Here is a 27,098-nt window from a genome sequence, read left to right as displayed (position 1 = left end):
AAGTGAATGCACGAACACACAAATGAGGTACTGGTGGCAGGAGAGGCAGCAAAGGGAGCAGGACAGAGTGTAAATCAGTGTTATCCAGTGTAACGTTACGTGCGTCACTCATGTAGTTTGAAATGTTCTAGAAGCCACGTTTAAGAAGTAAAAAGAGAGGCACCTGGGTGGTTCGGTCAGTTAAGCATCTGACTCTTGGTTTTGGCTCAGGTCATGATCTCAGAGTTGTGGGATCAAACCCCTCTTCGGGCTCCACACTGGGTATGGAGCCTGCTTAAGATTCTCTCTCTCTCTCAAAAAAAATTTTTTAAAAAAGTAAAAAGCAGGCTAAATACACTTGAGAATATATTTTATTTGACCCAATATATCCCAAACATTCTCAAACAGGTAATCAATGTTAAGAAATTCCTAACGAGATTTCTACTACTACTAAGTACTGGAGTATTTATTTATTTATTTTTATTTTTAAAATTTTTTTTAGTACTGGAGTATTTAATACAATATCTAATACTGGAGTATTTCTAATTCTTCTACTTTGGACTCAGTCTTTGAGATCCCGTGGGTATTTCACGGGTGCATCACGTCCCGCTTCACCCCAGCTGCGTTTCCAGGCCTCGGGAGGCCCGTGTGAGCCCCGGCTACCGTGTTGGAAAGTACGTGTCTCCGCGCTGCCAGGCAATAGAAAACCTGCTGAGCCGTTTGGACTTCATTCAGCTCAGCCGATGAGAGGCCGCTGAGGGTCTGGCCAGTGGGCTGTGGCCATGAAGCTCTGTCGGTGGCTGTTCAGCTGATGGCTCCTGAGAGTGGAGAGGCAAGGCGGAGAGGCACACTCGGGATGTATCTCACTCCACTTGGCCGTGGGGTGACTGGGGTGGAGACAGGGCGCCCCCCACCCTGGAGACACTCCCTTGGTGCCCTCCAGAGCCCAAGGCCCCCACCCTGCCAATAACCACCCTCCTTCTGTGACTCTGAGCCCCTGTTTCTGAGGCTGTCATGGTCCCTGAACATAGGCTTTAGCAGAGTGAGGCATCTGCTGTCATTCGTGGGTAAACAGACGTGGCTCTGGGCAGCTGCGCGAGGAAATGAAGCATCTCTTAGTGTGTTTAGCAACAGCCCCACCTGGCTTAGCTCCCTCGGGACCACCTGGGGATGCACTGGCCCATGGAGGCACATGCTCAGGTGCTCGCCCCCTGCTCCCTGTGGCTCAGCACCCCCAGGAGTATGCCTTACACCCCTTATACCACTCCTGCTCATTTTTGTATTTCCTTGGACCCCAGACTCACACTGCCTTGCACATTCTGCACACCATAAAAGCGTCTTCCACGTTTCCTCTAACTCAGAGGCCGAAGTGTTGGGTACTGGGAGGCCCCTGGTTTGGGAAGCAGAAAACCAGGTCCCACTCCTGCTTTGGTAGCTCTGTGACTTTGGGTGGGTTACTGGGCCTCTCTGAGCCTCCGGTTCCTTGGGTGTAAAGCAGAAGGAGTGCAATGAGGATTAGATGAGATTGTGACCACGAAGGCCAAGCACAGTGCTAGGCCCAGAGGAGGAGCCCAGCCTGAGCAGTCATGACTGCCTGCTAAGTGTCCATTGTCCCCCACCGCAGCTCCTTGGGAACCAGGCCCAGCTCACACTCCCGGGGCCCCGGATGCTCCCAGCCTGCCCGCCTGTGGTCCTCTCAGGCTGTCAGCCTCGGGATAGGCCTCACCCAGCCTTGAAGCTAGAGTCTGGCAAAGACAGGGGCCTGTGGCTCAGCTCTGTGGGAGTGAGGGTCTGCATTCCTGGATTCTGGGTTCCATGAGCGATGCTGCAGAGACGACCCTGGGCACCCTCAGGCCTTCGCGGTGGCACCTGGGACAGGTCAGCCCTGAGAGAACAGCGAGGCAGTTCCAGGGCTGGCTTACCCACTGGGCACAGCAGACACGGAGCTCACAAAACTTTTAAGGGCCCTCCAAAATATTTAACTTCTTTGAAAATCAGAGGGGAAGAAAGCCAGCTTCCAGAGAGGTAGAAAATGTTTCCATCTTTTTCTCACATCACATCATATTTCTTTATATTTTTAAAAGATTTTATTATTTATTCATAAGAGAGGCAGAGACACAGGCAGAGGGAGAAGCAGGCTCCATGCAGGGAGCCCGATGCGGGACTCGATCCTGGGACCCCAGGATCACGCCCTGGGCCAAAGGCAGGCGCTAAACCGCTGAGCCACCCAGGGATCCCTTTACATGTTTTTCTCACAATTTTTTTCACATCAGGAAAAAATAAATATTTAAAGCCCATGAAAATTTATTACCGTGGGGGTAGGGGGCACAAAAGCCACAACGCGGCCCTGACCAATTCTTCATTCGGTCAGATGGTTTTGTTGGGCAGGGCCCTTTCTGTCAATTCTTGTTCAAGCCTGGTCCAGCTGCACACATACCTTTGCTTCCTCAGATGGGGAAAATGAGACTCATGGAGGGTAAATAAGTTGCTCACGACAGTGAGTGTGGAGGTGACCGAGGTGGGATTTGAGCTGGGGTCCATCTGAGTCCAAACGATTTCCTTCATCACAACACACTGTTTGCAAATTCTTCATTTTATCTAATTTGGTCCTCACAGCGCTGAGTGTGGGGGGGACAATCCCATTTTAAAGCTCAAGGAACTGAGGCCCAGAGCGGAGGAGGAAGTACCTTGCTCTCAATCACTTGCCTAGCCCTTGAGGGGCCTAGCCGGTGAGGGAGTCAGGGCCTAGCCCTCTCCTCCCAAACGCTCCCCGCGGCCCTACTGCCTGCACCCTCCACCCTCACCTCAGCCACCGTGTGGCTCCCCTCACCTTCTACCCACCTCCTTTCTTCTGCCCACTTCCCCAGCACCGCCCCCCGCCAGGGGACGCTCAGGCCCACCTCCTAACAAAGCTGGGGACTGGCCCTGCCATCTCAGAGGGTGGGGAGCAGAGAGAGGCAACGGGCCAGAGGCCAGAGTGAAGGTTTAAAGGCAACCCCGGGTCCCCCAGACAAACACCCCTCTGTAGCTCACGGCCTGTTGTGACTGGCCATGGGCCAGCCTCACCAAGGGCGGCTCCAAGGGCTGGGCTGGTTCCCCCACCTCCTGTCCTGTCTGCAGGCCAGTGCCTGCCAACCCCGGGCTCGGGCTCGGGCAGGAAAGGGCAGGGGTGTTCCCTCTGGAATGGAGGGTGTGGGAGGCCAGTGAGAGTTGGGGAGGGCGAGGGACGCTGGGCGAGCCGCAGGGCCGAAGGCGCGTGAGAGGGAGGTCACTGGGTCCCAGCTGTGCATTTTGCAGAAGAACAAACCAAAGTCCAGATCGAACAAACGACTTGCCCAAGGTCACACAGCAAGTGAGTGACAGAGGTACTCCTGACTTCCGCCCCGGGAGATCTTACCCCCCTAGCGGGTCTCCCAGGCAGAGTGGCGGTGGCGACTCCGGTGTATGGGCAAGAGGGCGAGCTCCACACACCAGGCCAGGAGGTCGCATGTTAAAATTACAGGGTAAGTCTAGCTTCCCTAGAATTCCATGCGCCACTGCAGATATTCCAGACAGCGTCTGCATCCTAAACTCATTAATTACCAACACTGGGAGGTCAGTCAAGTGCGTGGAAAAGGAGGAGGGAGAGTCAGAGAATCAAAAGCAAGACCATTGAGAAGTTGGTATTAGGGACAAATCCAGATTATTGGAGTTTGTAAGAGGACACCGGCCTGGGTTCTTATTATTTTTTTTTTTTATTTTTATTTATTTATGATAGTCACAGAGAGAGAGAGGCAGAGACACAGGCAGAGGGAGAAGCAGGCTCCATGCACCGGGAGCCCGACGTGGGATTCGATCCCGGGTCTCCAGGATCGCGCCCTGGGCCAAAGGCAGGCGCCAAACCGCTGCGCCACCCAGGGATCCCTTTTACCTTATTTTTTTTTTTTTTTAAACGGCCTGGGTTCTTAAAGACAGCTATAAGGAGCCACACAGGAGCCCTGGGGGACAGGGCACCTGGTGCCAGGAGATCTCTGGTGCCTGTTTGGGTTTGGTTTTTGCCCTGTACTCCCACCACCACCACCCTTTTTTTTTTTTTTAAGATTTTATTTATATATTCATGAGCGATACAGACAGGGAGGCAGAGACACAGGCAGAGGGAGAAGCAGGCTCCCCGTGAGGAGCCCGATGCAAGGACCCTGGGATCATGATCTGAGCCAAAGGCAGATGCTCAACCGCTGAGCCACCCAGGCATCCCAAATCCCCATTTTTTCCCCCAGAAGTTTGCAGTTGCCTGTTCCATGGGATACAAAACTCAATTACATCTATGTGTTCATGCTCTAGGAGGTGGCAGTTAGAAACAGCTCAGAAACCGGGGTCTGTGCAGCAGCAGGGGGCTGAAAGCAGAGCTGAGGGCAGTGAGGGCCGGGTGGGGTCTCCCCGATTGCCCACCAGCCCGTTCCTTCTAGGTTTGGTTTGGTTCTTACTATTGTTGTCATTGATCTTGTTTCACATGTATCAACAAGGAGTTCTCAAACATGTTCCAAATGAACCTTCCTGTCTCCATGCGCCTGGATGCCTCGATGGCCCTCAGTTTCCCCATTTGTAAGGAGACAGCCATGGACTCGGTAGTTTTCAGACTGGTTTCCATGGAGTCCCTTGACCATAAGGAGTTGCCTCCCAGGACTGCCACCAGGGGTGAGGAGGGGTGAATGAGACATTGAAGAGGGGGTGTAGAAGGGAGGCATGTGGTCCCTTAAGCCCTTTGGGGAAGCTTACTTTTCTATCATAAATTCATTCCCCAAACTCTTCCAGAAAAGAGATCTCCTTTCAGTGTGGACCAACACATCAGAAAATCTGCCAGCTTCCCCTTTTCTGGTTGGTGGAATGTCCCTGCACCTCTGTCCTCCCCCGAGCGAGACTGTGAGTGATCCCCCCCAGCTGTTGTAGGGTGCCACTCCTGGCTCCCCAGATCCCTGGGTCTCCTGTCCTACTTTATCCCTCCACTCGAGCTTCCCGGGGAAGGGTGCCTGGGGTGGGGTGGATTTTTCCTGAAGCTTCGCATGCCTGGAAACGTGGTTCTTCTACCTCTCCACTCAGTATTTAGTTTGGCTTGCTGTACACTTCTAGGCTGGAAATTATTTTCCCTCAGAACTTTGGAGAGTTGTCTCAGAGGTCCTAATGCTGCTGCTGTCAAATTCTGATTTCATCTGATTGTGGGTCCTTTTATTTGTTTTTGATCTTATTTAAAAAAAAATCTACAGACATGGATGAGATATTCTCTTTATGCCCTATGTTCTGAAAAGCCATAGTGATGAGCCCTATTGTGGGTCTTCTTCACTCATTGGGGACTCAGAGGGTCCTCTCATTCTGAAGACTCATGGCCTTCATTTCCAGGAAATTTTTGGGAATTCTTTGATAATTTTCTTCCCTTGATTTTCTCTTTTTAATCATTTGTGGGGGGCACCTGGGTGGGTCAATTGGTTAAGCATCTGACTACGGCTGAGGTCATGATCTCAGGGTCCTGGGATCAAGCCCCATGTCCTCGGGGAGTCTGCTTCCCCCTCTCTGTCTGCTGCTCCCCCTGTTTGTGCTCTCTCTCTCTCTCTGTGTCAAATAAATTTTAAAAAAATCTTTAATCATTTGTGGAATTCTTATTAATAAGATGTCGGATCTCCTGGAGCAATCTGGTCTACTGTCTTTTTTGTTCCACTTTATGAGAAACTGTCTCATCTTCCAACTCTTCTAATGAAGTTTTTATTTCGTTTGTCATATATTTTTTTAATTTCTGGACACCCTTGCTTGTTCTCAGAATATTCTTTTCTTATAGCACCCTGTTCTTGTTTTATAGATGCAGTATTTTATCTCTCTGAGAACAAGAACATTTTCTTCTGCCCTTTGTATTGTCCATTTGTTTTAAAGGCCTCCAGCCGTTCATTTGGTTTGTTTGCTATCTGTCCATGGGGGCTTTTACCCCCAAAGATCTGCTGATCCTTGGCTGTCTGCTTCTGTTTAAAAGTAAGGCACTAAGAAGCTCATTTATTTTTTTTAAAGATTTTATTTATTTGAGAGAGAGAACACACGTGGGGGTGGGGAGGGAAGGGGCAGAGAGAGAAAGAGAAGCAGACTCCCCACTGAGCAGGGACCTGGACTCAAGGCTTGATCCCAGGACCCCGAGATCATGACCTGAGCTGAAAGCAGATGCTTAACCAATTGAGCCACCCAGGTGCCCTAAAAAGCTCATTAAAAAAAAAAAATGTCCTAAGAAGCTCTGGGTGTGGGTGTGGGTGTGGGTGTGGGCTTATCAATTAGTGACTTCATCGGCTCATTGGCAGGAACCTGGTTGTTTCATGGAGGAGCCCGTAACTTCTATCAGTATCTGTAGTCTGTTCCCTTTGGCTGATCAGTCTCTCCAGCCCCTCTCTAATTTTCTGCTTGGAGGTTGAGCTGGGCTTTACAAGTTCTGGCCCAAGGGGTTGTGAGCCCCACACCGCATGATTTAGACTTTCCCTCAGCCCCATTCGCAGCCAGGAATTAACCGCCACCAGCATTAGGTTTCTCTCAGAACTCTGAGTCCCAAAGTCAGATGTGCACTGAATCACCTAGGGATCTTGTCCAAGGCAGATTCATGTCCAGATGCTTGTCTAGTGTTCCTGATGAGGCCCGAGACTCTGCATTCCTAACAAAGTCCTCAGAGCTGCTGATGCTTTTGATACAAGGGCCACATTTTGGATGGCCGGGGTCTAGAGCCATGCTGCCCCATATAGCTTTATGCAGTGGTGGACACATTCTAGCCCTGTGCTGACCAACATGGAACCACGAGTCACCGTAAATAGTCAGCACTTGAAATATGGCTGGGAGGACTAGAGCCCTGAACTGTAATTTTTTAAAAAGATTTTATTTATTTATTCATGAGAGACACACAGAGAGGCAGAGACACAGGCAGAGGGAGAAGCAGGCTTCCTGCAGGGAACCTGATGCCGGACTCGATCCTAGGACCCCAGGATCATGCCTTGAGCCAAAGGCAGATGCTCAACCACTGAGCCACCCAGGTGCCCCCTGAACTGTAATTTGTATTTAACTTTAGTTTTCATTTAAATTTAGGTGGCCACATGTGGCTCTCACGTTGGGCAGTGCAGATCTACCTCCTGAATCACTCTGTAGAGGTGAAATTCCTGAATTGTTCAGGACACGGGAGGCCTATGGTGAGGGTGGGGTGGGGGGTCTGGTGGGGCTGGAGCTGAGGTGCTCCTCTTACGAACTTTCATCTTCCCTTTTTTAGTTCCACATGGCACTCAACTTTTGATGGTATCTGTTGCCACCCATTCGTGAGCTTTCCTGAGCTTCTTCAGCACAATCTATTTTTATTGTCCCCCCTGCCCCCCGCCACCCCAATCTCAGCCTTTTCCAGGCTGCAAAGTCACACACAGCCATAGGCGTGTCCAGCTTTCAAGGCTAAATTGGCCTATCTCCAATGTGGTTTCTTCTCTGCTTTCCCTTCGGCCGTGTGGACTTATACATCTTCATTCCTTTACTGTCATCACAGGGGGTTTGAGGAGGACACAGAGATGAATGCTTGTTGTCTGCTCTATGTAACCCAAAGCCCCTCCACAGTTTTGTTTTTAAAGACTTTATTTTTTAAAGTAATCTCTACACTCAACGTGGGGCTTGAACTAACAACCCCAAGATCAAGTCACAGGCTCTACTGGATAGAACCACTCAGGTGCCCCGCTGCAATTTTTAAAAAATAAAAACAGTTCTGGGGGCACCTGGGTAGCTCAATCAGTTGAGCATCCAACTCTTGATTTCAGCTGAGGTCATGATCTCAGGGTCATGAGATCGAGCCTTGCGTCAGCTGGGCATGGAGTCTCACTTGAGATTCTCTCCCTCTCCCTCTGCCCCTCGCCCAGCTTACGCCCACAGTCAATCTCTCTCTCTCTCTCCCCCTCCCTCCCTCTGCCTCTCCCTCTCCTTCTCTAATTAATTAATTTAAAAAAATAGTTCCCAAACTTGGTTTCTCCCAGGAAGCTGAATCTGTTCTTTTACCTGTCATTTGCTTATGGGCCAGGAGATTTGTCACACCCAGGAGCCTGGAGAAACCATCCCTAGGTCACTGAAGAGCCTATGAGCTGCTGGGGGAAGTCAAAGCCTCTACCTGTCTGAGGAGAGGGAGCCTGGCTAACCCACTCAATGTGGTTTCTCTATTCTCTGAAGGGACTGGGGGCTCAGGTGAGACCAGACAGCTGATGGCACCTTGCACACCAGAGCAAGGCATGTTTAAGACTGAAGACTTTCTTTTTGTTTTTTAAGATTTTATTTATTTATTCATGAGAGACACAGGGAGAGAGAGGGGGGCAGAGACACAGGCAGAGGGAGAAGCCGGCTCCATGCAAGGGAGCTTGACGCGGGACTCGATCCCAGGTCTCTAGGATCACACTCTGGGCTGAAGGTGGCGCTAAATCGCTGAGCCACTCAGGCTGCCCAAGACTGAAGACTTTCAAGGTGCCTGGGGGCTCAGTGGTTGAGCCTCTGCCCCAGCCAGCTGCTCCAAGGACTCTCTCTGCTCCTCTCCACAGCACTTCTCCCAATGCTCCCTCCCTATGTGTGCTGGTGCCCACCACTCCCTGGATATGTGATCCCTCCCTGCATCCCCCACGGTGGCAGAAAATGTCTCCTGAGGCACAGTGGAAGAAGCATGAGTGGATTGAGTACAAATCTTGAGGTCAGAGAGATGAGAGTCTAAATCCTATGTCTCAGGCTGAGTGTTGGCCCCCAGTGGTCACCACGTCCTAATCCCCAAAACCTCGGACCATGTTCCCTTATGTGGCAAAGAGGCATTGGCAGGTGTATTAAGTTAAAGGTTATGAGATGGGGAGAGTAGCCTGGATTACCCAGGTGCAGCCAGTGTAATCACAAAGGTCCTTAGAAGAGGGAGGCGGGAGAGCCAGTAAGAGGCTTCACGATGGAGGCAGAGGCCAGAGACGGAGAGATAGAAGATGCTCCACTGTGAGCTTGAAGGTCAAGGTGGAAGATGGGGCCATGGGCCAGGGAATGTCAGTGACCTGCCCCCAGCTAGAAACAACAAGGAAACAGATTCTCTTCTAGAGGCTCCGAAAGGAACACAGACCTTGATTTTAGCCCAGTGAGCCGGATTTTAGACCTCTGACCTCTAGAGCTATAAGAAAATTAATGTGTGTTGTTTTAAGTCACTTCGTTGGAGGTCATTTGTGACAGCAGCCCAGGAAACAAAGGCCTGCTAGCTCTGCTATATCTTAGCACCAGTTACCTAACCTCTCTGAGCCTCATTTCCCTCCTCGGGAACAATAGAGGTAACATATGTGAGAAAATACACACGAAGTACTCAGCATGGTAGTGGGACGCAGGAAGCAGCGGAAGGACTGACAGCTGTTGTGTTTGTGGTCACCGTCATCGGCACTACTGGTCATCTGTCCACAGGTGTAAGTACAAACCGGACATTTTCTTTGTTGTCTAGACTCTCTGGGGTAGAAAGGATAGGGAACGGTCAAGAGACAGGCCTGTAACTGCTCGCCGTTCTCAACCTGGGGCGATCTGCCTCCCAGAAGACACTTGGAAAGCCTAGAGATATTTTTGGTTATCACAGCTGGGGGTGCTGTCGGCAGCTAGTGGGCAGAGGCCAGGGATGCTGCTAACCATCCTGCAATGACCAGGGCGGCCCCTGCGACTCAGGATTATCAGATGTAAACAGGGCCATGGTGAGGACCCCTGCCATCCTCTGAAGGTTTGTTATACCTCTTGGGCTCACAGTGTCAACAAGTAGAAAGAAGAGTGAGCACAGCCCTGGCCCAGCAGGGCCACTGACCCTCAGGGTGTCCCCAGGAATATTGCTTACCTCCTGGGAGGCTTGGCAGCCATGGGCACTTTCAAGGTAGAAGCTCTGAGTTCAAGACTCAGCTCCTGCACTCGCTTGCTGTGAGATTTTGGGCAAGTTCCTTAACTTCTCTGAGCCTCTGTTTCCTGTCAGCAAAGTGGACATAGAAAGACCTGCCCTGTGGTGTTGATTAAACAAGAAAACGTGTAGAAGCCCAGTGCCCAGTGCTTTGTCAGTGTCTCCTTAGTTTGCTTCCCTTCCCGACCAGCATGTCAAGGGGGGATTATTTCCCTTTGACATAGTCCCTTAGGAGGCATCAACTTTTTAACCTTTTAAGCTTTCTCCCCCTTGGGGACGGTAGGACACAGGGAGACTTACATGGGGGCTCAGTGTGGTTTGAGTACTCTGGGGAGCTGGCCGTTGGCTTGCACCCCAAGACTGAGGGGCAGAAGGAAGCCACAGGTCACATTCCAGCTCTGGGTCGGTCTCAACCACAACGCCCACAGGTCTCCCTCCTGCTGACTCCTGGCACAGCCTGTGCTGCCTTTTTGGCACAGGGCACAAATCTGCCTTGTGACCACTTTCATCTGGGTTTTCTATTTATAACTCTTAGTGCATGGAACTTATCAGGCTTGCAGGTCTTGGTTGGAAGCTCTTTGGGGGCACCTTTCACGATAGTGTGGGCCACGAAAATCAGAATAAAGGATGTTCAAGCCAAAATTTGACAGGGTGGGTAAATAGGACTTAATAGATGTGGTGGGCCTGAAATCTGGACTTCCGGATCCAAAGGCCACTGCTTTTTCCATAGGACTTCAATATGATAGTGATTAGGCACCTCCATGATCACTGCTGAGCTAGACATGGGGGGGCGGGGGAGGTGATCCGCACTCAATATTGATTGGAGGAAAGATCCTAAAGGAAACAACTCCAGGGGGACCTGAGTGGCTCAGTCAGTTGAGCCTCAGCTTTCAGCTCAGGTTGTGATCCCAGAACCCTGGGATCAAGCCCCACATCAGTCTCCCTGCTCAGCACGGAGTCTGCTTCTCCCTCTCCCTCTGTCCCTCCCCGCTGCTTGTGCATTCTCTCTCTCCCTCTCTCCCTCTAATAAATAAAATCTTTAAAAAAAAAAAAAAAAAGGAGGGGATCCCTGGGTGGCTCAGCGGTTTAGCGCTTGCCTTTGGCCCAGGGCATGATCCTGGAGTCCCTGGATCGATTCCCACATCGGGCTCCCAGCATGGAGCCTGCTTCTCCCTCCTCCTGTGTCTCTGCCTCTCTCTCTCTCTCTGTGTCTATCTCTATCATAAATAAATAAATAAATCTTAAAAAAAAAAAAAAAAAAAGGAAACGATTCCACTTCCATCCTCTGTGTCTGAGCTCTAGGGATGTGATCCCCATGGTCTTTGAACATGGAATGACCGGGAAAATGAATAGAAGAATGAGTAGAAGGATGGGTGGGCGGGTCCAGGAATGGATGGGAGGATAAAAGAATGGATAAATACATGAAACAAGAAATGTACTTCCTAATTTCTGGAAACCAACCATGAGGAATATGTATTCAGTGTGTAATTGTGTGTGGCCCCAAGTTCAGGGGAGCAGGAAGCCAATTCAGACCCCACCTTTGGGAGCTGTGACACACAGCAGGACAAAGTCATGCAGGCAGGGCAGATGGGGTGGGGGTGATGATGTGAAACCCAACATGAGTGGAGAGTATGGGTGGTGGCCATTGAGGATTCAGGCAGACTCGGGTCACCATGTAGCCAACAGAATGTTTGAAGGTTCGGTCCTGAGAGTCCCATTAATGCTGCTGCCAAGTGAAATCCCCTCTGCAGAGCTCTCCCTGGTTTTTTCCAGGTGCCTTTGAGGAAGGATTCCTGCCTTCCAGTCAAAATTGCACATGCTGTCCTCCTTCTCCTAATGTCCCCAGAGTCAATATCTGCAAGGAAGGATGAGCTTTTGGAAGACACTGGTTCTCAAGTTAAGCTATGAATGACTACAATGCAATAGAACCACAGATTTGAAAGGCCCTTAATGATCACCCCCAAACTGGACCATTGTATAGACAGGAAAACCAAGGTCCAGAGAAGGGAGAGGACTTTCCAAAGTCACATGGCCAGTCATTGGCAATGGAAACCCTGCTCTCCTGGTTCTCACCCCCAGTTATGAATCTGTGGCATGCCCTTCCCCTGTCCATCCGGCAACCCCCTTGCTCTACCGGCCCCATTAAGATTTTTGCCTTCCTGGTGGAGGTTTTACTATTCCTCAGTGGAAATGAAAGAGAAAGTCAAACCCTCCGGAAGCTGTAGTGAATCCCTCTTCAGATCCCCCCTTGGGACAGGGCTTCACGGTCCGGTTCTCTGACCGCCCTGTACATACTTGAGTTTGACCAGATGCAGCTAACACTTGGCCAGGTAGAGAACTGAGAGCTCAGGTCCAAGGAGAACAGGGAGAGCACAGACTGAGGACAGAAGAGAAAGGAGAAGAGGGGCCAGGAGCTGAGCTTTACCACTCACCCACCATCCACCAGGCACTGCGCCGAGTAATTCTATCTCACTGATTCTCTCACCCTAGGAGATAGCAGGTATTATCCATGCCTTCCAAGTGAAACCACTGAAGCCTACAAAAGTGCCTCGGCCTATAGGGCTGGTCAGAGATGAGGCCAAGATGAAAACCCAGACAACCTGACCCCAAAGCTCCCTCTGGATCATGAGCTTATAGACAGTGTGCCAGGAGAACACCACCAGGAAGTCTTCCAGAGCCACCCACAAGGAGCTGGAATTTCTCTCCTGAGGGCCCACATCAATAAGGTCAAGGCTAACAGGGGCCAATGCAAAGTCTTGCACTTAAGTTCAAAATGACATTTGCACAAGAGCGTAATGGAGACCTGGTTACTGGGCAGCAGCTGATCATAATATTGTCCCGTCATACTGCAGCTGCTATTGCCTTATATTTCCAAAGCACTTTGCAGTTTAGAAAACCCTTCTCCTTGCCGACCTCAGGCCTTTGATTGACCATAAACAAGCATAAGAATAAGTCTGGAAAGGGTTTTGAGAGTATATCAGTAGGGTGTGTATGAGCACCTGTGACTGCCTGTAAGGGTAATGAGCTATTTGTTTGCATTAATCCAGCATAGTATCAATAGACTTTGTGCACAGCCACTGCTAAATATATTACATGTTTAACCCATGCAGGACATTATCATCGTAAAGATCGTTTGAAGGAGCTTAGAATATTTGCCCTGGGAAAAAAAATAATCAGAGAACATACCTTTGCTGTTTTCAAGGGCAGAAAGCTCTTTTACTTAAGAACGGATTGGGTTCACAGGACCTTTACCAACCCTTGGTTGGTTGGGTTAAGCAGGACATCCTGTAGCCAGCTGCTAGTGCCACCTGTTGGTGGGAGGTAAAATTGATGTGCTGATATTACCTGCTGCGGTCACTGTTTCATCCTTGAAGTTTGGTTTCACCTTTTTTTTTTTTTTTTTTTTTTTTTTTTAACGTAGAAGTGCTTTTATACCTGGCAGGTTGTCATTATAAGAGGTAGCACACTTACCTTTGTGGGAAGAGAACTAGGTGAAAATGATAAGGAGGGATATTTTGGTTTCAACATGAAGGTTAATTTTCTGGAAAAAAAATTCCCCAAAACTCAAGGGGCTACTTGGAGTAGTGAGGTTCATGTCTGTGGAAGAAACCAAGTCATGCCAAATCTTCCCATGTTTTAAGTGATGGGGAGAAATCGATCCCCGTGTTTTGGTGGATGGAGGGCATTCGTGGGTTACCTACTTTGAGTTACATACAGTTGGCCAGTTGAGTAGTGATCTGTCAGTTTTGTTGTCTTATCCAGGGAGGAACTTTTAGGCCAGGCCAGAAGGAAGGAGGATACCACAGGGGCAGAGCAAGGGGGAGGCGGGATATTTGGGACAGGTTGGATCTGGCAATGTTTATCCTCCAGATATGGCTCTAACACTCGACCAAGAGATAGGCAGAGAGAAAGGAGAAGTGACTCAGAGAGTAAAAGGTCCTGACCTCCCATCACTTCCCGGACTGACCTCCCACATAGGACCATTTGTAAACAACCCAAGGAAACAACAGTTCCTTGTAGATTCTATAAACGTGATTAAGGTTGTGCTGGAGACAGAGGTTCAGAGTGTGGCCGAGGGCAGGCATCAGTCAGGATAGGACCGGTCAGGGTCAGGGGTCTGGGGCAAGGGCTGAGCCCCAGCCTGTGTGGTTTTCTCATCAAAGCCCATCGTTGATTCAGGGCCTGGGTGCCGGGCCCTTTGTGTCTTGCACATTCCCAGGGAGGCAGTCCAGTGAGGGTTTACAGAGAAGGGGACGCAGAATAGGACAAACGCTGGCTTGAATGCTAGCATGGCTACCTGTTAGCCTTGTGAGCTTGGCTTGATTGCTTCGCTACTGTGAGCCTCAGTTTCTTCAAAGGGCAGTGATTGCACCTTCCTTACCTGATGGGTATGAGGATTGAATGAGAGCTCCTTCATAAAGCACTGAGTACCATGCAGGCACATTATTATTATTATTATTGTTATTATTATATTAACCTCTGTCATTGAAAACCATTCTCACCCTCCCTGCACCTTCCTTGCTTTTCTACGGCCGAGGACCTGGTCACACACAAATTTGATACTGAAATCCCCCAGCTGGACCTCACTTGGTTAACAAGAATCGCTGGGTCCCACACATGACAACACCCACGTCCTTGACAATCAAGGACCACCCCCTCCCTCCCACCTTCTCTGAAGCGGCAGGAACAGAGATGCAATTGAGAGCCTTGGGTCCTGACATAAGGCAAGATATACTCTGAGATTACTCAATGTTCCCTCAGAAAGAAGAATAGCCGGCCCATCCGAAAGGACGTCTGCGCCGGAACTGAGTACCCACGAGGTCACCTTGAAGGGCCTGCAGAGGAATCTGAGTCCTGGTGGCCTTAGGCAGCTGCATTACTGGTCAGTGTGTGTGTGTGTGTGTGTGTGTGTGTGTGTGTGTGTGTGCATGTGCGTGCACACACCTGCATGTTTCTGTAGTAACCCTGTCAGGAATCCCTCTAGATGTGCAGGTAGCAGGGGCAGGTTGGTGCAGTGGGAATCATACAGACTTGAGGCTTGTATGATTACAAGGCTTGTATGATTGGCCCTAGCAGGGCCAGGTACCTATGCCAGCTCTGCATCTTCCAGACGGTGTAAGCAGGAAAGACAGCTTTATACCCCCAACCTTGGGTCCTCATCTAATCCAGGGGACAAGGAAAACCTATTTTATGTGGCATTTGCTAGTTCAATGGATTTAAAAAGAAAATATCTGGCTAAAGGTCTTGGTACCTTAGCAGGCATTGGGATAGTGGCTTGTGTCATTTTTCTGCATGTTGGTCCCACAGAGGCAAGGTTAGCTTCTCCAGTGATTATGTCATGCCTCCCTCACTAGGTGATCCTCCATCAGTAGCTGCCTCTCTGTCTCTCTTTTCTGTTTTGTAAAGGAATTGTAAGAAAGCATTGTTGGTGAGTCTTCTCAGCTTGCTATTGGTGGGGATAGAAGCAGAAGGTTCAGGCAAAGGTATAATATGCAAATGCATAATGCAAAACTCTTTAGGATGGGATGGGGAATGGTGGGCAGTGGGGGGCAGGTGCCTCTCCTTGGGAGTAGGAATGGGGGCAGCAGGTGGGATAGGGAAAGACTTTCATTCCATATCTTCATTATGGGTCCAAATTTATTTTTAGAGAATTTTTTCTTGTTTTGAGCTCCAGAGCCACCTGTCTCTGAGTTCAGCAAATATTTGCTAGTACCCACTAAAATACTAAGAGCCACCACTTATGAGCACTGAAAGCACTTTCCGTGCTTAACGTCTAACCCTCAGCTGCCTTGGAAAAAGCTACCTCATTTTACCAATGAGCAAACCAAGCTAGGAGAAGTTCAATCACTTGCTCCAGGACTTCTACTAGCAAAGATGAGAAGAGTCAGATAATTTATCTGGGAGAAGTAGGAGGAGGATACAAAAAAGACCCCAAACAGCCTCTCCCCTCAAGGACCCGACAATGAACTTGGAAAATTAACTGCCAGACAGAGCAACTGAGACACATGCCCGGGGTGGTGCTTCTTTGCAAAGCAGTGCTGTGGAAGCAGAGAACGTGGATAGTTCTGGCCAGGGGAGTGGGAGCCTTTCTGGGGATGCTTGGGCTCAATCTACGTTCACTGTGCAGGGGGAGCAGGCAGTGGGGTCTGGCCAGTGGGCCTGTGTAAGGAGGTCAGGAGATGGGAAGCCCAGCTAGGAAGAAAAGCCAACCTGCATGAGGAGGCCAGGGCAAAGCAGGGCTGGGCTCCTTGGGAGAGCCCAAGTCGTGGGAGTCAGGACTCCTGAGGATCTGGTCTTTGGGAGGAAGGGACAGATAAGAACTATGGGTTTTTAGGCCAGTCCCCATGGCTTAAAGGAAGGCAGAGAGGGCCATTCTGAGGCTGAGGCCCCCAGGGGGTGGGGCAGGCCACAGCCACCAGAGCCCCCAGCCTGGGTGCAGATGGCCTGCCCCAGTGCAGGTGCCCTGACCCATTTCCACCAGGAGCTGGGGGAGTGGGGAGCTGCAGCTCAGAGGTGGGAACTCTTAGGAGATGTCCTCTGGGGGCGGGGGGGGGGGGGGGGGGGGGGGGGGGGGTTGGCGGGGAAGGCCAAATCCTGGGCAGCCAGTCTGCTGGCAGCAAAGACCAGGAATGATGGGGGAGGATGGAGTGGTCCGTTGTCACAGCAGTTTGGCGGAGGCTGGTGTGAGGAGCAGGGAGACTGGAAAGAGAGGGTGGAAACAGCCAGTGAAGGGTTTTTGCTGCCAGCTGTTCAAGTGTGGGCACTGGGAGATGATTGTTTTTTTCAGCCCAAGAATGTTGTGATCAAATCTACAATCTCTCTCTCTCTCTCTCTCTCTCTCTCTCTCTCGCTTCTGGAGGCAAGGAATCTGTCTTGCATTTTTCTAGTGTGTTCCCAGCACCTAGCACAGTCACTCAGTAGGTGCTCAATTAGTATCTGTTTAGTAACTATGTAGAACCACAATCTATACAGTGTTTATGGGTATACACAGATATGGTAAACATTTTAAAACTTTGATGAAAAGAATACACACTAATGGCTAAGGTAGTGGTCACTTCGGGGAAGGGAGGAAATGAGGTAGAAGTAGAGTAGAAAAAGGATTTCAACTAACTCACTTTTTTTTTTTTTTTTAAAGATTTTATTTATTTGAGAGATAGCAAGAGAGAGAGCATGAGCAAGGGGAGGGAGCAGAGGGAGAGAGAGAAGCAGACTCCCCACTGAGCAGAGAGCCCAAGTGGAGCTCAATCCCAGGACCCTGAGATCATGACCTGACCGAAGGCAGATGCTTAACCAACTGAGCCACCCACATGCCCCCAGAATAAATTTTTTTTTATTTTTATTTATTTATGATAGGCACACAGTGAGAGAGAGAGAGAGAGGCAGAGACACAGGTAGAGGGAGAAGCAGGCTCCATGTACCGGGAGCCTGACGTGGGATTTGATCCTGGGTCTCCAGGATCGCACCCTGGGCCAAAGGCAGGCGCTAAACCGCTGCGCCACCCAGGGATCCCAATATTTTTAAATTATAAGTAATAATGTAATAGGAGCCCATGTACTCTGGACAAATGTTTATGATCATATTTGCTTTTTCTTTGTTAAAAAGAAAAAAATGAGGGGCACCTGGGCAAGCTGGCCTTTGTCCTCTGTCCTGTCATCCCATCACATGTCCATCCTTCAGGGCCCATTCACATTTAGCTTTTCCTTGAAACCATTCTTCACAGCCCAGTGATGGCTCATGTCACTGACTGCTTAATAGCATAGTTAAATTTTCCATCTGCTTGCTTATTTATTTACTTCTGTGTGCCTCTTAGATTATAAAGTTTCTGGAAGCAGCAGCAGCATTTCAGGCATCATTGGAGATGCCAACAGTCCCACCAACATGGGAGGCGGATGCCCTGGGTTAAGGTCAAACCTGAGGCTCCATGAAGCTTTGGGAACTTCAATTTTTTCAGTAAAATGACAATAATCACTTCCCTCGCACAGTTTCTAGTAGATCAATTTAGACATTCTGGGTGAAACCTAGTTAGGAAAAATTTAATAAATATTGTTGAGTTAATGTAAGCTGCTTTGAAAAATGAAGTTCTTTATAAATGTCAGACTTGATTTTTAATTCTCCGCAGTAGATAGTAAAAGGCCTTGTATTTACTGGCCACCAAGAGAAAATGCATGCTTGCCTCTTCTCTGGTCATCCAGGTGAAGACCGAAAGAGGCAGCATACAGGCATTGTAAAGCTCACTCTGATGTTAAACAAAATTTTATCTTTGTTCTTACCAGGATCGAGATGACCACAGCCACCCCTTTGGGGGGTACTACGTTCTTCTCATTGAATGTGACCACCAGAGAAGACTTCCTGTACAAGAGTAAGGCCAATGTGGCTTGGCAGCTGGGGGAAGGGTGGCAGGATGAGGACATGGTCAGCTCCTGGTATAGAGGCCAAGAGCGTGGGGTCTGGATAGACTGTCTGGGTCCCAGCCTCACTTGTTCCATATGCCCGCTGTGACCCTGAGCACATGACCTCACTGCTTTGTGCCTGCTTCCTTGTCTGCAAGATGGGGATATTAATGAAGCTACCCCTGAAGGTTGGTGTGAGACTAAACTAGATGATCCATGTAAGGAGCTTAGAATAGCCTCGATGCACACAAAGTACCTAACGATTATAACCATCACTGCTATTACTACTATTATTGTTAGGGAGTTTTGGGGTCTAGAGGGCGGTAGACATTTGCATCTCCTGTAAGATGTTCCTAAATGAGTCACCTTAGAATGTAACTGGTTTCATACTGTTCATACCAATTTTGCAAGGCAAAAACATTCCATCAATTCACAAAGGAGTAAATGAGTGTGGGTGGGAGTAACCCTGGGGAGACATTTGCCAGGAGCAAGGAGTCCCCAAAATGAAAAACTTAGCAACCACTCTCAGAAAACCAATGAATCTTTTTTTTTTTTTTTTAAGATTTTATTTATTTATTCATGAGAGACACAGACAGAAGGCAGAGGCATAGGCAGAGGAAGAAGCAGGCTCCATATAAGGATTCTGATGTAGGACTCGATCCTGGGACTCCAGGATCACATCCTGAGCCAAAGGCAGACATTCAACCGCTGAGCCACCCAGGGGTCCCAGTGAATCTTTTGAGGGGGAGTTGGGCCCATTTCCGTCACTTTTATTGCTCTGGTACACAGCCTTGCTCATGGAACAGGCCTCCCAACACTCACCAAGTGTTTACCCAGTGATAACAGCTCCAGACTGTTGCACTAGCAGGAAGCCAATTATTGGCATGACATGTGTCTGCTGTAGAGACCCAGAAAGGGTCACTCTTGGGACAGGGTGACTCTTGGGACAGGGTCCCACATGTCAGCCTGCTCCTTGCCACGTGCAGAGACCTACAGAGGCCTGTTGACGTAGCTCAAAACAGTTCTGAAGGGAAATGCAGGGTAGATAGAATCTCCATCAGCAAGATGGGAATCATTCTGCTTTTATTTAACTAAAGGTAGTGACTCTCAACTAGACAATCTTGTCCCCTAGATAAGCTTGCCAGATTTTGAAAATAAAATATGGAACACCCAGTTAAATTTGAATTTAAAAGAAGCAATATTTGTTTAGTATAAGGATGTGCCGTGCAATATTTGAGACATACCAAAAGTTATTCATTGTCAGAAATTCTAATTTAAACAGATATTGTGTACTTTATCTGGCCACTTTATTAGCAAGGGACATTTGACAGCATTTGGACACTTTTGCTTGTCACAGCTGATGGGGAGGTAGAAGCATTGTCAATGATATCTAGTGAGCAGAGGCCAGAGATACTACTAAATATCGTACAGCACTCAGGGCAACCCCCCACAACAAAGGGTTATCCAGACATGATTGAGAAACCATGAATTAAAGTAGCATCACTGGGCTCCCCAGGAAGGAAACAAAAAACAAGTTATTCCATGGTGGATTCCCTACCCCACCCCCTTTTCTTGCCTTCTAGTCTTTCTTCCTGTGAATATTTGGACCTAGTTTTGTTTTTATTTGTAAACCTTTTATAAGAGCACTATATACGCTCAAAAAATGCGCAAATCATAAGTGCGCAGCTGGATGAATTTTTACAAAATGAAAACACTTGTGAAATCAGCCTGCAGATCAAGAAGTGAACCACCACCAGTATCCCAAAAGTCCCAGCGTCCCTTGTCACACCATCCCCACTTGGTCAAGGGAACCCTCTGCTCTGACTTCTCCCACCAGACATTAGTCCTACCTGGTTTTAAGCTTTATGTAAATGGAAACATACCCTATATACCCTTTTATTTGACTTCTTTTAGTCAACGTAATGTTTGTGTGCACATATTTTAATGGATGCAACATAATGTGTACATGTGGGGGTGTACATAATATCATATTCTCTTTTCCACACGTCATTCAAATTATAGTATGATATTTCATGAGATAGGCATACCATACCTTATTGAACCATTCCCATATTTAGAATAAATACCGTTGTAATTAACATCTCCCTTCATACAGCTTTTTCTGTATTTAGGATTATTCCTTAGGATAAACTCCCCAGAATCAAACAGATTAAAGTATAACCCCCTCTTTATAATTTTTTTTTGTGTTTTCAATATCAATTCCAACAAGGATATTGATCTTGGACATGGAATTAGAGGTGTGAAAATCTAAGATATTAAGCTGCAAGGACATTCATTATACCTTGTTTTTCATAGCATAAAATTGGAGACAACATAAATATCTTCAATACAGAATTGGTCAACAAATTATGGCACATGCAAACGATGGAGAACTGGGTAGCCATCAACAGTCGTGAAAAACAATGTAGTTACATGGAAAGACGATGAGGAGATGGTTGTAAAACTGAATGGAACATGGTTCCTTTTTTATCAAGTGCATATTTTTCCACTTTTAAGACTATTTCTTGGGCAGCCCTGGTGGCTCAGTGGTTTAACGCCAGGGCGTGATCCTGTAGTCCTGGGATTGAGTCTCACGTCGGGCTCCCCGCAATGGAGCCTACTTCTCCCTCTGCCTGTGTCTCTGCCTCTCTGTGTTTCTCTCATGAATAAATAAATAAAATCTTAAAAAAAAAAAAGACTATTTCTTTAAGGTGGATTTCAGACATAGGATTAATAAGTTATCCAAAAGTGTTGGTGGCTAGCTATTTAATATGCATATGTACATATGCATGATGACATTGGTGAATGTATATATGTGTAGATGATCAGTGGTTCCTGGGGCAATGAGTTCTCTTTCTTGGCTTGTATTTATATTTTCAAAATGAATTACAAAATCACATATTACTTTTGTATGATGAAAAAGAGGGAAGGGTGTTTTGCTTGCCTATTTCACAAAGGAAGTTAGATTCTGTGCTAGGAGTGATAATAACAGGATGGCCTGAGACAGAATTTTGGCAGGTTATGTGCTGAGGACGCTGCCCTCCATGTCCCCCTGGAGGTAGGGGTGCACTGCTGCTCTAGAAATGTCTCTGTCCCGGGGTCAGCAGTCAGGGTGCTAGGATATCCCATAGTCTCCCCGCCTATCTAATGAGGATGCAAGGTGCCGGGTGTAAGTCCCCCTCCCAGTCTCTGAATGTTTCAGTTTGCACATTTGCCATTTCCACCCCTCTCCTCGTAGGTTCCGGAGCCATCGTTGCTGCCATTGTGGTAGTTGTCATCATCATCTTCGCCGTGGTTCTGATCCTGCTAAAGATGTACAACAGGTATAGGATGCCCTGGGCTCTGATGGTCTTGAGCCTTCGGTGATGTCAGAATGAATGGGAACTAACATTTATAGGTGCCAGCTGTGTGCTGCAGAGTATCCATGAGTCCATCATCAAATGCACTAACCTTCTGTGGGTCCTTTTTTGACCTCTGTTCTCCTGTAGAAACTTTATGGTAACCAAATATTTTTGTACCTGGAGAAATATTTTTTAAATATAATAATCATCATGACAATGCTAATGCCCTTGAGCACTGTGGTAAGCCCTTGTAGGTAAATTATGGTAATAGAGGAATGTTCCAATCCTTTCTCTCCAGGAACCCTGTGCTAGGGTGTGTTGAGCAGATCACATGAGTATTTGAGGAGACAAATACTGGAATGCCTGTCACTCCAGCTATTATTGGCCTGGGACCAAATAAGAGAAAATAATATCATTTGATTGCATAAAGAATAAATGTGTTTTCACCTCACGTGTTAGCATCTCTAAGTCACAACTTTGCTAGAAGGTTATTCTTCTCAGGCAAGAAATCAAAATAAAGAGATTAGGAACACAACCATATCACAGCAGACTTGGAAGACATTTAAAAAAAAGAGTAGAAGTGTGTTTATTGGTGAGGAAAGCCATTTACAATGTATCGGCAAAGTTTACAAAAATAATATGTACATTATGATTATACATGTGGGTTACACACATAATCAATGAAGATTAAAATATTTTTAAAATATTTTATTTATTCATTAGAGATACAGAGAGAGAGAGAGAGACAGAGAGAGAGAGTCAGAGACATAGGCAGAGGGAGAAGCAGGCCCCCCTCAGGGAGCCTGATGTGGGATTCAATCCCTGAACTCCAGGATCACGCCCTGAGATGAAAGCAGAGCTTAACTGCTGAGCCACCCAGGCATCTTTTTTAAAATATATTTTTTTAAGATTTTATTTATTTAAATCAAGGAAGATTCATATGATACACAGCAAGATGTTAACAACCAGTGTGTCTCATGATGGGATTAATAATTGGTTAGTTGGTTTTGGCAGAGGGAGGGAGTATACTTCTTTATTTTTGAGATGCAAGCAGGCATTGTTTTTATAATAATGTTCATGTTTTATATTATGTGTTACATGTATATAATATACATATAAAGATCTCTTACTATGTGCCACGCATAATTCTAAGTTCCTTATGTGTGTATCAACTCATGTAATTCTCACGACAACCCCACCAGGTGGGTATTTTTATATCCCCCAACTTTATAGCTGTGAAATGGGTACCAGGAAATGAGCCAACAAGCCCAAGGTCACTCAGTCTTCAGTGGCAGAGTTGGGATTCAAACCCAGTACATGCAGTTTCCAAGAAAATAGTCCCACCACTATATGTAATAATAATAAGTTATTTTTAAAATGTTGAAGGTATTACAATTTGGATCTGCCCCAGACCAGGAAGTGGCATCCAAATGCAACTTCTGCCCTTCATTCCTGCCTGTTATTGCAGGAGCTCTGAGCCCCTTCCTTAGGCTGTAATTTGGGTGGAGACTCTACTTTACCCACCCCACCCTGTTTACAATGATGCCTGGGCTGCAACTTAGAGACCAGAGCTTAGTCTTTGGCCTCTCAAAGGCAGGCAAGTCACTTAACCTCTCTGTGCCTCTATTTGGTCATCTTTAAAATGGAAGGCTCTTCAACTGGGACCAGTTACATGGAGAATGTAACCAAGTGGGACAGTGATGGTTACATGGAGAATGCCCTTGTTCCCTTGTTTTGAGGAGTAATTAGGGGTGAAGTGGCATTGATGTCTGCAGCTAACTCAAGTGGTTCAGGATTTAGAAAAACACTCTGTGTAATTGTGTGTGTGTGTGTGTGCATGTGTGTTAATGAAGAGAGAGAAGGCAAATGTGGCAAACTGCTGGCAATCAGTGAATTGTTCTGTGAACGATACTCAGGTAATAGTTGTACTATTTGTGCAACTTTTCTGAGCATTTGAAATTTTTTAAAAAAGTATTATGTTAGATCAACAAGATGAAATTTCATGTAGACCTTAGAATTAATGATTATTGTCAGTCACTGAATTTTCTGGCATATGATATGAAAGATTGGATGTACATTTTAAGTCCATTCTCTTCTCAACTATGCAAAAAGTTCTTAAATATTTCTAGCAATAAACTTGGCAACATAATGAAACTGCAAAATTTAACTCACACTACCACTTTGAACTGAAAAAAATCATAGTATCTTCATTTGTCTTTAATGTGGTCACCTATCTGGGGCAGCCCTGGTGGCGCAGCAGTTTGGCGCCACCTGAAGCCTGGGGTGCGATCCTGAAGACTCAGGATCGAGTCCCACATCGGGCTCCCTGCACGGAGCCTGCTTCTCCCTCTGCCTGTGTCTTTGCCTCTCTCTCTCTCTCTGTCTATGAATAAATAAATAAAAATCTTTAATAAAAAAAATGTAATCACCTATCTGAGTCACTTAACCCATTCATTAATGGGAAAAAAATACAGCTAAATATCTCATCTGGGTTACACAAAAAATGGAAGGGTCCGACTAGCTGATTTCTAAGGTCCCCCCCAGTTGTAAAATTCTGTGATTGGCAATCAAGCAGCGTGATTTAATGATGATCTACGTTAATCTCATTGCCAGAGCCAAAATCATAGGTTAGACAAGGTGGAAGACTCAAGCATGCATGCGTATCTCATTCCAGGAAAATGAGGATGAGGCGGGAGCTGGAGCCCAAGGGGCCCAAGCCAGCCTCGCCTTCTGCCTTGGGCCCAAACAACAACAGCAGCCAGCACCCTGCAACTGTGACCTTCAGCCCCGTTGACGTCCACGTGGAGACTCGGTGACTGTCCCCCCACGCTGGTGCTATTTTGGCCACCGTCCAAAGAGCCTTCTTCAGTCAAGATCCAGAAGCACATTTCTCCTCTGGCAGCTTCACTATGAGAGTTCCTTCCAGGATTGGGTCAACGGGAACATCTCTTATGCAATTCCTGATGCTTCAGGCAACCCCCAACCCTGTCTTGCCCTGCCCCACCCTAGCTATATCCATATCCCTGGTGCCACCCTTCCAAAAGGCTGTGGAAGATTCTGTTGTGATCTGATGAGGTAGAGCTATGTTGGGAATCCACTGAAGCGGGTGTGGCTCTCTCCCCCAAGCACAACTGCTAGACAGACAGCCCAGGAGTCTTCTGGTCAGGAGTCAGGGGTCAGCACATGCTCCCAAGAGTTATCACAACAGGGTCTGCCACTGGGGTCCTATCAGAATAAGTGCTATAGCCATATCTTTGCAGAGCAAAATGCTCAATCCCATTAATCAGGCACAGAGGGAAACTAACTTGGGCTAACTAACCAAAAAACCAACTTGTTAATGTAGGACTTGTTCTGGTACTAGATGACCGCTAGCTAGCTTATGACAACAACCAGTCAGCAGATTTTGGTTGGGGGAGAAACAATTCTCCTCAGAAGTTTTCTATTTCATTAGCAGAGAGGTGAAGGAATAGGATGACCTTGAGGAATGATGGCCTCTGGGGTCAAAGCTTATTGCAGTGTCCGTGGGCCTTGAATGAGTCTGGAGCTAGTCAGAGCCCCTCCTCTCCCTTTGGGGCGGGATTAAGCCTGACTCAGTCTCATTTCTTGGCTTCCCTCTGGTTTCTGAGCAATCCTCTCTCTCCAGGTAACATTTCCCTCCAAGGACCAGTATTAGAGACTGATCAGATGACAATCCTGTTTATGTCACCTGGGTCCTTCCTGATAACCTCACAGAGATTCAGAGCACATTCAAAGTATGACATTTGCAAACCATTTCTCTCTTTGACTCCTTAGCCTGGAGAACAATCTACTGAGAGGGGAGCCATTTTGAAATTAAGACTTTCCTTCCAAGCCCTGCCTCCTGGTTGTGTGGTCTTGGCAGAGTGATGCGAGCACTCCGTCTTGGGTTGGCTAACCACGAAGTGGGGATGATGACCTCTGCCTCACAAGCTTACTTTAACTAGTCAAGGACTTAGTAGAGCAGCTCGGGGAGTGCCTGGCACTCAGCAGATGCTTAATAAATGAGAGCCAGCATTATTGTTACAGTATTTCTTCAATGGCAAGACATATTTGTTCACATTTTAAAGATTCTGAAATCAGGATATGTCTTCAAATTGATGGGTCCATTAATGTAGTATTTTTTTCTCTCTCAAAAAGCTGTTTTTAATCTGTTGTACACCTTACAATTAAAGGCATCTTGGAAACAAGGTCATAAATCTTTACTCTGTTGCAGAAAGTGACACACTCCGACATTTAACCTCAAATTCTAAGAGTCTCTTCCTCTTGGAATCAGAAATCTCTTCTGAGGGGAAACTGGGGGTCAGGAAGGTAAGAAGACTGACCCAGGGTCACAGAGTCATGTCATCCCACTATAAAAATGCTCGCTTGGATAAGTCTGGAAAAATACTGGCAAATACTTCCTACCCCAAACATCTTTTCTCCCTACTGTGTTTAAATATCTACCAAGTATCAGGTGCTTGGCAAGATGCTTTCATGCAAATTATCTCATAGAATTTATTTTTCCAATAACCCTGGAAGGAATTATGTTTTCTGTTTGCAGCTGCAAGTTGCAAATTCAAAGAGAAAAGGACTTGTCCACAGCCACACAGCTAGTTAAGTTGCAAAGACGAGACTCAAACCCATGGCTCTTTGAACCCAAAGTCCCTCTCTCTGTTGTACCACATTCTTCTTTAACATCCTGGCTCAGAGAACATGAATTTCTTTTGTGGGCCGAACATGTGTCTGAGCAAAGGCCCATGTATCTCAGCAGATGTCAGGAGTCTAGCTTCCAAATTGACAGTATGGGGCAAAGCCACTTTGGTAGCCTCCTCTGGGCTCCCATGACTGGAGCCAAAGGCCCCCTCTCTGAGCCCATCAAAGCTCTAAGGATTCCTCTTTCATTTCCCATAAGTCTAATCCCCAGGGAGCAAAGGGTGAAATGGCATCCAACCAGGAAAAGCTATTTCCTGAAGGACTCAAATCCCAAATAGATATGTTTCCAAAAAATTGTTCTGCTTTAAAAAAAGAAAAAAAAAAATTTTTTTTGGAATGTTCCAGCCCTAAAACCAAACTCTTCTGTCCATACTGGAATCTTCCTGGAATTATTAGAGGAATTATTCTCTGTTATATGTTCTTTTGCTAAATGAAAGCTTGGAAGTGGAGGAGGGGGGAGAGAGAGAGATGAGGGGAGGCCAAGAAAGGGGTTCTAGTGTTTTGTTTTTAACTAATGAAGATAACTCAGTAAACATCCTTTGAGGGCACCTATGTGCAAGGTGAGGTGCTACTAAACACACTGTCACTGTCCCCACTCTCAAGGAGGCTGCAGCTGGTCTCCTGGGACGGGCCTTGCAACACAGGGGAGTATTTCATTTCTGACAGGTGCCTTTCCTAACTGAGCAGATGCTGCCTTAATTGGCCACTGAATCAACAAAAGATACTAAATGTCTAAAGAAAATGTCTAAAAAATAAAGAGACTTAAATCAAGCA

At 47.2% G+C, this 27,098-nt stretch overlaps 1 protein-coding gene and 1 long non-coding RNA gene across 3 annotated transcripts; one reads left to right on the top strand and one right to left on the bottom strand.

Moving 5' to 3' along the window:
• Nucleotides 1-332: 332 nt before the first annotated feature.
• LOC102155936 lies at nt 333-13,165 on the bottom strand. Its single transcript, XR_005355987.1, has 3 exons — nt 13,070-13,165; nt 1,284-1,461; nt 333-797 (listed from the first exon to the last, which is right to left on the bottom strand). It is a non-coding gene; the product is annotated as an uncharacterized LOC102155936 (long non-coding RNA).
• LOC612254 (non-compact myelin associated protein) lies at nt 9,194-27,098 on the top strand. 2 transcript variants are annotated; one of them, XM_038531581.1, is made up of 4 exons: nt 9,194-9,413; nt 18,157-18,242; nt 21,512-21,596; nt 24,289-27,098. In XM_038531581.1, the coding sequence occupies exons 2-4, from the start codon at nt 18,164-18,166 to the stop codon at nt 24,428-24,430; spliced, it is 306 nt and encodes a 101-aa protein (XP_038387509.1). In that variant the 5' UTR covers nt 9,194-9,413; nt 18,157-18,163; the 3' UTR covers nt 24,431-27,098. The 2 variants fall into 2 exon arrangements, with proteins under 2 accessions (XP_038387509.1, XP_038387508.1); XM_038531580.1 differs by lacking the exon at nt 9,194-9,413 and adding an exon at nt 14,622-14,765.

This window comes from Canis lupus, chromosome 2 (assembly GCF_011100685.1).
Source record: "Canis lupus familiaris isolate Mischka breed German Shepherd chromosome 2, alternate assembly UU_Cfam_GSD_1.0, whole genome shotgun sequence".
NCBI classification, from domain to species: Eukaryota; Metazoa; Chordata; class Mammalia; order Carnivora; family Canidae; genus Canis; species Canis lupus.
Note: the sequence above shows the minus strand (reverse complement) of the source record. Positions and strands in the feature narration are given on the sequence as shown.

Coding starts and splice junctions, on each gene's coding strand:
- LOC612254 (XM_038531581.1), top strand. CDS start 18,164: ATGACCACAGCCACCCCTTTGGGGGGTACTACGTTCTTCTCATTGAAT. Junction 18,243..21,511: donor AGAAGACTTCCTGTACAAGA/GTAAGGCCAATG, acceptor CTCTCCTCGTAG/GTTCCGGAGCCATCGTTGCT. Junction 21,597..24,288: donor CTGCTAAAGATGTACAACAG/GTATAGGATGCC, acceptor ATCTCATTCCAG/GAAAATGAGGATGAGGCGGG.